The following is an 11,764-nucleotide window of genomic DNA, read 5'->3' as shown; positions in this document are numbered from 1 at the left end:
ATCGAGCGTCGACTGTATATATATATATATATATATATATATAATGGTTATGGAATACTCACTTCATTATTCTGCCAAGGCAACTATTATTAGAACAAAGTTGTCCTTCGTAATTGGAATAAAGCTGCTTTTATAATTTGTGGAAATTTTAATTCTTCCTTTACCTGCCTATGCTTTTCGTTTTTTGGTCAATAGTCAGTTTCGATATGCAATTGTTATGAATAAATTGTATAATTTTCTACATATACTTTATAATTAAAAATGGATTTTGATAACTAGGGAAACATGATTGCTTGAAAACTAATATGTTCAGATAAAATATGTATGGCAAATTTAATTTTACTGCTGTATTTTAATCTGAAAAAGATATCTTTATTGCAATTAGTTGATAAGTAAAATACCAGTAATATTTACTGTTAGGGAAAAAAATGTTTTAATTCTTAATCAAAACGCTTTAAATATGGAGTGAAAACTGATATAGTACATAAACATGATGCTTCAATGCTGATGACAGATATATACATAAATAAAACTCTGAAAATAAATAATACTGTAAAATATTACTGAGCTGCATTTTGTTCAATAATAATTTCCAAAAAATGTGAGATCTCGGGTTAGAAAGGAAATTGCACCAAGTACAATTCTATGAATGATTTTTCATAGGAAATAGTAATACACATCTCCACCTTTGTGGATGATTAATAACATTTCTGTGAAAATATCGGTAATATGAGTACAAGAAAAATATTCCGATGAAAAAGCTCATAAATATAACCACGACGGCTGGAATGCGGTACCAGACATTTTCAGAGTACATAAACCACAAAATAGTAACCACAGAGTTTTCTAAAAATAAAACTGAATAAAAGAACGCATACAGATAACGAGTAGGTACATTAAATTCATCAGAGCTGTCCGATATTTTGAGCTTCATGAAGCAGAGAATGTACATAATTCCAAAAATGAGACCTTTGACGTACTTTGAGATATTTTTCACACAGCCTTTCCATGTTCCACAGGTTACAGATGGAGTTAGTACATTTACAGACCATAAACTCATTATAATCCAATGGAAAATGCAGAGCATAGCAAAACCCCAGGCAAATTTTGTTAAGAAAAGTGTAAATGATACAATTCGAGAAATATTTGTAAACAGAAACCATAAATATATAAAAATCAAGCCACAACAAGATATTGTAAAGTTCTTTTCCAAATGTTTGCACAAAGTTAGAAGTCTTGATAAATTCAAAAGACTCACAGCAATGGAAATCATTAGCATTTTATCTGTAAAGAAAAGAAGCTAAGATAAAATTTGTGTAAAAATCAAGAAATATTATTCTAACTTCTTGATTAATTTATCGAAGAAAAACAAATAATTAGAACACAAGTTTTTATAATTAAGTTATAGTTTGCAAAGGATGTGACTTAAGCTATGAACAACTCAAATGAGCCCAAAATTAATAGTCGAACCCTCTATAGCAAATCCCAGATATAGCTATCCCAGAGTTGTAGCAAACTTTTTGAATGGTCCAAACTAAATTCCTATGTCTTAATGCTATTTTAGACACTTGTAATGATTCCCAAATACTATAAAATGGGCTATAGCCATTCAAAATTTTTTTAAACTATAAACTTATCATCATCTGGTGAAAAATGTGAGAAAGACATATTTTTCATTAAAAAACCTGATCTAAAAAGTATATATACTTCAAATAAATTTTATGTGACAGAATTTTTGACTTTGAACATGTACAAAAAAACTTTCCCAGTTTTATGAGCTTCGGTATTTTCTGAAAGATTCAGAAACCTTTCGCAAGAACGTCTTAACTGTGGACTCATTTCTGATATTGGATGAAGAAACAGAAAATATTAGTCATGGACCGTAAATTTCATCCCCAAAATCATCTGTCAATGTGTTGGATATAATTTTAGATGTTATAGAGCTAATAGCCTACAGCTAAGCTGAAAATTAGGCAACTCATTTCCAACTGAAAATTTGAGGGAGTGGTCTGCCCGCAGAAAATAAAACATGAATCATTCTTTACACTGAAAAACATTTATTTAACATGTATTATAAAATGGTTACATTACAATAGTTTGGTCCTCCGAAGAAAATTAAATTATGTTAAATCAAAAAGATCTTACAATAAGTCCATGCAGGTGTCAAAAAGTCCTGTCGATGTTCCATAGTGAATCCCCACAGGTAGAAGGACGGCATCGCAATCTCCCCAGAATTGCACGCTGGTCAGTTCACACCTTAGGAGCCAAGTTCACCATATCAGGGAAAAATATCGAAGATGGACACGATCCTTTTTCTTTGGAGACCAAACGACCCACTTAAATTGGACTATAACTTTTCACTTTTATGGACGTCATGGCAGCACGCGCTTCCAAAACTGAAGACATCAATATCGAATCATTCAGAAAAGATCAGACCTCACCTGAGAGGCCAGTAGCAAAACTTATGAGGACATGGACGAACACATTTACAAACACAAACAACACAAGACGAGGAGACAAGTGAGAGAAAAAGTAGCCATCGAGCTACGGCCGGTCCGAGTATTTATAGCCAGATCCGACCTTGCTCGTAACAATGTGACGTTACCTTATTTGCATATTGCAAGAACAACTCAACCCAAGAAAAACGCAGCTTGCAGGTTGCACAATTCTTATTTAATTTGACATTCAGCACCCAACACCTCAACATGGTTTTCTCATGTGATCGACATGTGCTTTGTCGGAAGTTTACCGACATCTGCCGAATGACGGCAACCAATCATAGCGTGCCACATATTTTTCCGAACACTTCCGATTCAAACTCGGACATTTGAGTGTCGGTGACAGGTGGATGGGATTTCCCGTGCAAGGTTTTTCCCGGAATGGCAAAAGGTAAGTTACAAATTTTTTTTTGAAACAATATTGGTGAAATCCTTCAAGAAACAAAAATAAAGGCATTTAACCCAACAAGTTCCCCCCTCTTGAAGGAATTTCATCAAAAACCACATTATCTACATTAAAAAACACTTAACTACATTCATATTATATTTACAAAAGATACATTTGAAAAATAGTTCAAAAATTTGATACGCCCCCCTCTTTTAAGTTAATCCCAATTAAATATAATTTTACAAAGCTTATTTAAACAATTTCTTAGATAGGGGTTTAGTGTAAATGTCCGCGATGTTTACATTTGTCCTCACATATTTAATCAAAAAAATCTTTTGCTCAATTAAATTTCTTAAAAAATGGTACCTTACATCAATGTGTTTTGTACGGGAATTCTCAATGGGAGACTTAGAAAAATCAATTGTTGCAGTGTTATCACAATAAATGACTGTATCCCTAAGCTGGAGGTTTTCAATATTTAATTCACTTATTTCTGTAATTATCCTCTTCAGCCAGACCATTTCTTTTGCAGTTTCACCAAGTGAAATATATTCTGCTTCCATTGTGGATAACGCAACACATTTATGTTTAAATGTCCTCCAATTAATTGGGACCCGATCAATACACAAAGTTGATCCACCCATTGAGACTCTATCTTCCCGATTAGCGGCGTAATCGGAGTCGGAAAATCCCGTAGATCTACACTACTGATTGAGCTTAAACTTAGTTTGTATGATATTGTATACTTTAAATATCCTAGCAATCTTAATAGAAAATCCCAATGCTTCCTTCCGGGATTTGCTTGAAATTGGGAAAAAATATTCACCGCATAAGAAATGTCAGGCCAGGTCTTTCCCGCTATGTATGCCATACAACCCAACAAATTTCTGTATGGGAGCTTTTCTGCTTCCCTTTTTTCTTCCTCAGTTTTCGGGCAGTCGTCTTTCGACAAAACTGTACCCTTTGAGATTGGGAGGGTTGAATTTGGGACATAGTAATCGGAGAATAACCCCAAGACCTTCGAAATGTAAGAGCTTTGGTGAATAAAAAGATTATTTTTATCTTCCACAAATTCAATCCCCAGTAGCTTTCTGGTTTTCCCCATTTCTTTAATATCATACATACTTTTAATTTCATTAATTACCTTTTTAACTAAATTTTCATTTTTTGCTAGAATTATTATATCATCTACATAAATAAGAAGAAAAGTATTTTTGTCTCTATGATATACACAATTACATCCTTTTAATTTTTGAAAACCAAAACCACAAAGAACACTGTCTATTTCTAAGAACCAGTTTCTTCCGGACTGGTGTAGTCCATAGAGAGACTTCTTCAATTTACAGACAAAATTAGGGTGGCTTTTACTGACAAAACCCTCTGGTTGTCTCATGTAGATTTGTTCCTCTAAATCAGCATATAGGTTAGCATTTTTTACATCAATTTGTGAGTGACACCATTTTAAAAGACATATAAAAATAGAAAAGAAAACTCTCACAAGTGAAAACTCAATTACTGGGCTAAAAACTTCAGAATATGACTCAATTGACTGACGGTCCCCCCTTACAACCAATCTGGCCTTGTATCTTACAATTTCACCCCTGTCATTTACCTTGAGGTCGTAGACGCACCTATTTCCCAAAATTGGTTTCCCCTCTGGTGGGGGTACAAGGTCCCACACCTCTCTTTGCTTAATGACATCTAATTCAGACTCCATGGCCAGTTTCCAGTTGTCCACCTCGGGGGTAGCGATACATTGCCTATACGAATTCGTATAGAAATTTCCACTAAACTTGCTTCTTCACCTTCTCCCGAACTCTCACTCTCGTCACAGATTTCCCCTACTGTTGGATTTTTAGTTGAAAAGTCAAAAAGTTTTGGTTTATATTCTATTTTATTTTCACTACAATATTTTAAAACCTGTTTTAGTGAATTTAATCTTACTTTATTTTTACCGGCAATTGTATAATAAATATCAGTCCTATCCCCGGTCTTTCTCTTTTTGGCTTCTCTAACCCATTTAATTTTTTCACAGGGAGTCTTCTCAACACTCTCCTGGATTTCCTGTTCAAGTTGAACTTTACTCATAGGCCTGATAAAGTTGAATTTTCTCTCATTTTTATTTTGGACTTTTAATTCCCCCCATTTTTCATTTTCATTGAACTTTACGTTAATAGTCTCTGTGACTGTTCTGGTTTCAGGATCCCAGATTCTGTACCCTTTGGTACGTAAGGCGTATCCGACCATGATCCCCTTGGTAGCCCTCATATCTAACTTTTTTAGTTTAGACTTAGGCTGACCTACATAGGCAGTACACCCAAAAATACGTAGGTGCCTCACTGAAGATTTACGCCCAGAAAACAGCTCAAAAGGGGTTTTGTCCATATTTCCTATTACTGTCCGATTCCTTACATAATTAAAACAAAGAGCGGCTTCAGCCCAAAACTCATCCCCCAATCCAGAATCATTGAGCATAGACCTCACACCATTCATTATGGTTAAATTGTATCTTTCTACTACCCCGTTCATTTGCGGGGTGTAGGAGTTGGTCCGCTCTATCTTTATTCCCTGATTGGTGAGATAGTTCTCAAAATCTTTGTTAACAAATTCTGTTCCGTTATCGGAACGGATAGTCAAAATTTTTGAGTTCAGGAATCTTTCAGTCCTTTTTTGAAAGTTGACAAAAACACTAAAGGCCTCACTTTTTGCTCTTAAAAAGAAAACATATGATTTTCTTGAGAAATCATCTATAATTATAAAAATATATTTCTTTCCCCCCAAGGACTCGGTCTGAAGGGGTCCCATCAGGTCCATGTAGAGCAATTGAAGTGCAGAGTTAGTACGTCTTTCTGGCATAGATTTAACTATGCCGAGCACTTCCTCATTTTTCCTAATTGACAAGGGTCACAATTTGGTTTTTGCCCCTTCTTAATCTTTAGTCCCTGGACTGCACCAAGTTTACTTGTTTTGGTGATACTTTCCATATTTATATGGCAAAATCTCCTATGCCATTTTTCCATATCAACGCTGACCATATTGGCCCCTTCAGACGGGTCCTTGGTCTTAAAAACTTTTGTATAATTAACATTTTCACAATCAATATAAAAATTTGGTTTAACATGATAAAGTTTATTTATTAAATTTGCTGTAAATAGTTTAACATTTTCTTGATTAAAAACACAGATCTTTCCGGGCAACCATTTGAGCTTATAGCCCTGTCTGTCTATACAAGAACTAGAAATTAGGTTATGTCGCAGTGTTGGAGCATAGAAAACATTATTGAGGGTGATGGTAACTAATTTTCCATCTGATTCAATTTTAAAAATTACTTTCCCAATGCCCTCTACTTGGCTCTTCACGTTTCCTACAGCTACCTCCATTTGTGTGTTTTGTACAGGCTCTAGCTCGGCAAACAATGACTTATCTCGACAAAAATGAGATGTACTGCCGCTATCCAATAGCCATGTATCCTCACATTTTGGGTAGGTAGTGTTTGCAGAAATTTCGTTTTCATTTGGTGAACAAAACATTCCTGCCTGAGGATCTTCTTTGGTTTTGAATTTAAAATTTTTATCCTGTTTTACTTTGTTACGGCTCCAATACCTCGACGCAATATGCCCTTTCTTTTTACAAATGTAACAAACTTTATTTTTAGCAAGAAATTTACTCCTACCATTTGCCATTCCGGAGTTTCCGGGTTTTGAAAACATTGCCGAATTTTCTACATTAAGCTCTTCGGCCAAATACCTAATCCTGCCTTCCTCAGCCAGTAGTTCGTCTTTTACTTTAGAGAAGGTAAATCTCTCTTTTTCCCATCTGTAGATGGCTTCAACAATACTGCTGAAACTTGGAGGTAAATGCCGTATCAATTGAAAAGTTCTGAGTTTTTCTTCCATAATATATCCATTTTCGACTAATTGGTTAAAAATTCCCCCCAACCTTGCAGCGAATAATCCCACCATTTCACCTTCTTGCATTTTGCAAGAGAAGTAGGATTCCCATAGTGCGGCTACTCTGGCCAAAGATGGGGGTTCAAAATTTGTCTTAAGGGCTTTCCAAGCTTCACTAGGATCTTCCAAATTATCAATTAACCTTTTTATGTCCTTTTCTAAGTTTAAATAGATGATGGCTAAAGCTTGGCCACATCTTTTTCTGTCAGCACTAGTTAATTCCTCTTCTGGTTTCTTTTGGGTAATCTCCCATAAATCCCTTTCTATGAGCACCATTTTTATATCCTTGGACCAGGTAGCCCAACTTCTCAACATTTCTATAATCTTTCTCCATAATAAAAAATGATTCGATTTTCTCCGGGCAGGTCAACCACGCTCTGCTACCACTTGTTGGATATAATTTTAGATGTTATAGAGCTAATAGCCTACAGCTAAGCTGAAAATTAGGCAACTCATTTCCAATTGAAAATTTGAGGGAGTGGTCTGGCCGAAGAAAATAAAACATGAATCATTCTTTACACTGAAAAACATTTATTTAACATGTATTATAAAATGGTTACATTACAATAGTTTGGTCCTCCGAAGAAAATTAAATTATGTTAAATCAAAAAGATCTTACAATAAGTCCATGCAGGTGTCAAAAAGTCCTGTCGATGTTCCATAGTGAATCCCCACAGGTAGAAGGACGGCATCGCAATCTCCCCAGAATTGCACGCTGGTCAGTTCACACCTTAGGAGCCAAGTTCACCATATCAGGGAAAAATATCGAAGATGGACACGATCCTTTTTCTTTGGAGACCAAACGACCCACTTAAATTGGACTATAACTTTTCACTTTTATGGACGTCATGGCAGCACGCGCTTCCAAAACTGAAGACATCAATATCGAATCATTCAGAAAAGATCAGACCTCACCTGAGAGGCCAGTAGCAAAACTTATGAGGACATGGACGAACACATTTACAAACACAAACAACACAAGACGAGGAGACAAGTGAGAGAAAAAGTAGCCATCGAGCTACGGCCGGTCCGAGTATTTATAGCCAGATCCGACCTTGCTCGTAACAATGTGACGTTACCTTATTTGCATATTGCAAGAACAACTCAACCCAAGAAAAACGCAGCTTGCAGGTTGCACAATTCTTATTTAATTTGACATTCAGCACCCAACACCTCAACATGGTTTTCTCATGTGATCGACATGTGCTTTGTCGGAAGTTTACCGACATCTGCCGAATGACGGCAACCAATCATAGCGTGCCACATATTTTTCCGAACACTTCCGATTCAAACTCGGACATTTGAGTGTCGGTGACAGGTGGATGGGATTTCCCGTGCAAGGTTTTTCCCGGAATGGCAAAAGGTAAGTTACAAATTTTTTTTTAAAAACAATATTGGTGAAATCCTTCAAGAAACAAAAATAAAGGCATTTAGCCCAACACAATGTTTTGAAAATTTGATTGTGTGTGCAATTTTTCTTTTTTGGCTTGTTACTTATTACTTAATTGACAAGCGGTTCGCCAACTTCTTTCGGATTTTTGAAGGAGTTCGCAAAGGAAAAAAAATTGGGAACGGCTGTCCTATTTCATGCCTGTGAATGACATCAAACCATCCATAGTCACCGAAACCTGATTAGTTGAAGCAGAATTTTTACACACTTAACAAATGTAAAGAAATGAATGGTCCAGTTTCATTTCAAAAAGTCCCCCCCCCCCCTCGCACTTTTTTGCTGAAATTCAATTTGATCAGTCTTAGTTTATCTCCTTTCATGATTCGCTGTGAATGTGTGTAATCGGTTTGCAGTGATGAGCTAGCATTTTTTTTTATAGGTTTTTCATTACAGTTATCATTTTTAGCTAGAATTTAAATGTACATCCGAGAGTGTTGATTTTTTTAGCAATTGTATTTACAAGTATCATCTACCTATTTTGCTTATTAAACATGAAATCTGCGGATAATAATAGGGAGCTAACGGAAGTAAAATGTTCAAATCCCAGGTTCCTGTAGCAGCACCCCCAATAGGAGGTCACTTTAGACCTCCCGAAAAATTCTGTTTTCGGCAAATTTTATCCGACGATTCAACAAAAATTTTGGGTCTAATTTCATCACTCAGCGAAATTTGGATTTCCTTTCGGCAAAATTAGGTTTTCATTCAGCAACTTGAGAAATTCCACTCTCCCAAAAATTTAATCAATTACATTATACAATGTCTTACTTGTGTCTGAAGAGAGTACTCCTTTTCCATCAATCAGAATGTAAAGCTGAACAATTAGTTGTGGAAGGCACTGGAAAATAGCTTCAACAATAAAGAGATATGACACATAACGCAATTCTAAGTATTTTCCACTATTTTGTTTCGACTTCCTTTTCTTGTGAGGACAAAATACAACCCATAAATATTCTAGTTCATGTAAAAAAATGTAACCAAGGTACCTGAAACAATACAAATAATCCATTATATTAAGCAAATAAATAAAATGATCACATCTAAAGTATTATTTATTAAGAAAAGTTTAACCACTTAATACATTTAACCGTGTCTAACACGAGCGACCTAACTGGCAAATTTATACATGCCTGTGTCTCACACCTCCATCTTGTATCGAGCATTATTTTATTTCTACTGTCTGTCCCAGATTTGCTCCAGTAAAAATAGATAGAGCAGATTACAATTAAACTTATTCAACTTAAATGACCCTGATCATGCAGCCTTTTTCTTTCTGTAAACGATGTCATGCATTTCGATGATTAGCCAAAAACTTATTTAGAATTCTTTATTATAAAGCAGTTGCTTGATGTGGAAAAGGTAATTTTTTTCATTTTCATTGAATTTTAGCTGTTTTTATGAATATGATTGTAAGTATAATAATTTGGTTTTAATTCTCAATAAACATTCAATCAAATTGTTTACTTCTTTTACACTATTTTCTTAATAATAACCACTTTACTCACCCCCCCCCCCTCCCGCACTCCAAAATCGCCCTCCTCCTGACACAACTGAAATTATAAAAAATAACTCGCATTATACTGATACATTCATTTTGTCAAAAAAATATCCAATCATTTTTTGCCATTTTTTCTGAGCCTTACAAAGTTGAAGCAATTTTTTCATAAAACTATTTTTAATACATAATTACTAAGACCTTGCATTTACCTACACTTCTAGCACTGAATATGGCAATATATGTATGAAGATTGCATGGAAGAAGAGCGAAATGCCATTTTCTTGTTAGCGTTGAGTTCAATATTGTGAACAATAATTGTTTATAGAATAGAATTTGTTCCATTTAAACAAGTGGGAAAAGAGAAGGATCAAGGCAAAAAACACCCAAAAGATAATTATACAATGAAGAAAGGCTGGGGTTTTCAACTTCCAAATGTCATTTTTTGAACACTGGAAAGATTAACATTTTGCCTCGTCATCCCAGGGTCTTCATACAATTTTTTTTTTTTAATTAGAAAATGTTTCAAAATTTAGTGAACATGAAGAAAAAAAAATCTGAAAATGTTCATGGAAAAAAATTTTAAAGCAAAAAGTTAGTTATAAATTGTTTTTTTTTAATCATATGAAAATTTTAATTTTGCTTTTTGATAACAATTATTAAAAAAAAGTATTTGAATTGTATAATTCTTGAATTGTAATGATGCTTAGTATATGAAAAGTAGACAACTTCACTTTCAGAATGATTGAGTGCGCCTTGTGTTCATTTGTTCATTAGGTACTTAAAAATTTTCCCTTGAGGTATGGGGTAGCTAATTAACAGATTTTGCTCTTAAAAAATAGAACTAAACCATACCTAGCCAATACTCCAAATTGTGTCAAATGAAGTACAGCAATGGCACAGGAAACAATGCTGGATTCGGTTTCATTCCATATAGTCCGCTTCACAATCATCTTATTAATAGATAAATGATAGCTTACACTATTGAGAATCACAGTAGGAATGAGAGTAAATGCAGCGACAAGAGCAAACCACAACATGTTATCGTGATAAAACAAGTGACAACAGACGGCAATATCGGAAGCAATGTTACCGACATAAAATAAAAAACATATGACAAGACCCAAAAATCTGCCATAAGTCATTTTAGATGGATCAATCAGCGATCCACAGCATGGAAATAAAGCTTCGAAGAAGCTATTAGAATCGTCATCTTCAGGTTCAAGAGAAGGCTTTTCGATTTCCCATGCTTCACCAGTACCGGTGGGACTAGACTCCTCACTGAGAGGAGTGATGATATCATCTGGCTCTATTATTTCACTTGGACATATTTTTTGAACAGGTTTGGGATCAATGAAAAATGGTCTTTCATTTAAAGTGGAGTCTTTCTTTGGTAATTCAGGGAGATCCATTGCATTTTGATGAACAAGGACTCGTGTTTTCCCAGCAACTTCTTGATCACTTTCATCAAAATCATTTATCACTGCGTGAAGAGAAGAGCCATTCATTTTTTGAATATCCATGCCTGAAAAATATTTTATAGCCATATAAATATTCAAAGGAATTCAATTTGAATCTACTGAGATATAATCAAAAATACAATACATTACTCCAGAGTAGCTAATTACAGGGGTTTGGCCAGAGGATATTTGGGTCCGTTTACGGACCCTTCACAAAAATCCGATCAACCAAAACGGACCTTTCACAAAATCCCAATCAACCAAAACGGGCCCTTCACAAAATCCCAATCAACCAAAACGGGCCCTTCACAAAATCCCAATCAACCAAAACGGGCCCTTCACAAAATCCCAATCAACCAAAACGGACCCTTCACAAAATCCCAATCAACCAAAACGGGCCCTTCACAAAATCCCAATCAACCAAAACGGGCCCTTCACAAAATCCCAATCAACCAAAACGGGCCCTTCACAAAATCCCAATCAACCAAAACGGGCCCTTCACAAAATCCCAATCAACCAAAACGGA

General features: G+C 35.2%; 1 protein-coding gene across 1 annotated transcript; it reads right to left on the bottom strand.

The window, feature by feature from the left end:
- Positions 1 to 643: 643 nt before the first annotated feature.
- On the bottom strand, positions 644 to 11,301 carry LOC129219530 (XK-related protein 6-like). Its single transcript, XM_054853874.1, has 3 exons — positions 10,634 to 11,301; positions 9,052 to 9,269; positions 644 to 1,284 (listed from the first exon to the last, which is right to left on the bottom strand). The coding sequence occupies exons 1-3, from the start codon at positions 11,299 to 11,301 to the stop codon at positions 644 to 646; spliced, it is 1,527 nt and encodes a 508-aa protein (XP_054709849.1).
- Between the last annotated feature and the right edge of the window lie 463 nt (positions 11,302 to 11,764).

The sequence above is a fragment of the Uloborus diversus genome, chromosome 1, assembly GCF_026930045.1.
Source record: "Uloborus diversus isolate 005 chromosome 1, Udiv.v.3.1, whole genome shotgun sequence".
NCBI classification, from domain to species: Eukaryota; Metazoa; Arthropoda; class Arachnida; order Araneae; family Uloboridae; genus Uloborus; species Uloborus diversus.
This window is presented reverse-complemented; position numbering and strand designations above follow the sequence as displayed.

Coding starts and splice junctions, on each gene's coding strand:
- LOC129219530 (XM_054853874.1), bottom strand. CDS start 11,301: ATGGATATTCAAAAAATGAATGGCTCTTCTCTTCACGCAGTGATAAAT. Junction 9,270..10,633: donor CAATTTGGAGTATTGGCTAG/GTATGGTTTAGT, acceptor GTATTGTTTCAG/GTACCTTGGTTACATTTTTT. Junction 1,285..9,051: donor AGTACTCTCTTCAGACACAA/GTAAGACATTGT, acceptor TTTTCTTTACAG/ATAAAATGCTAATGATTTCC.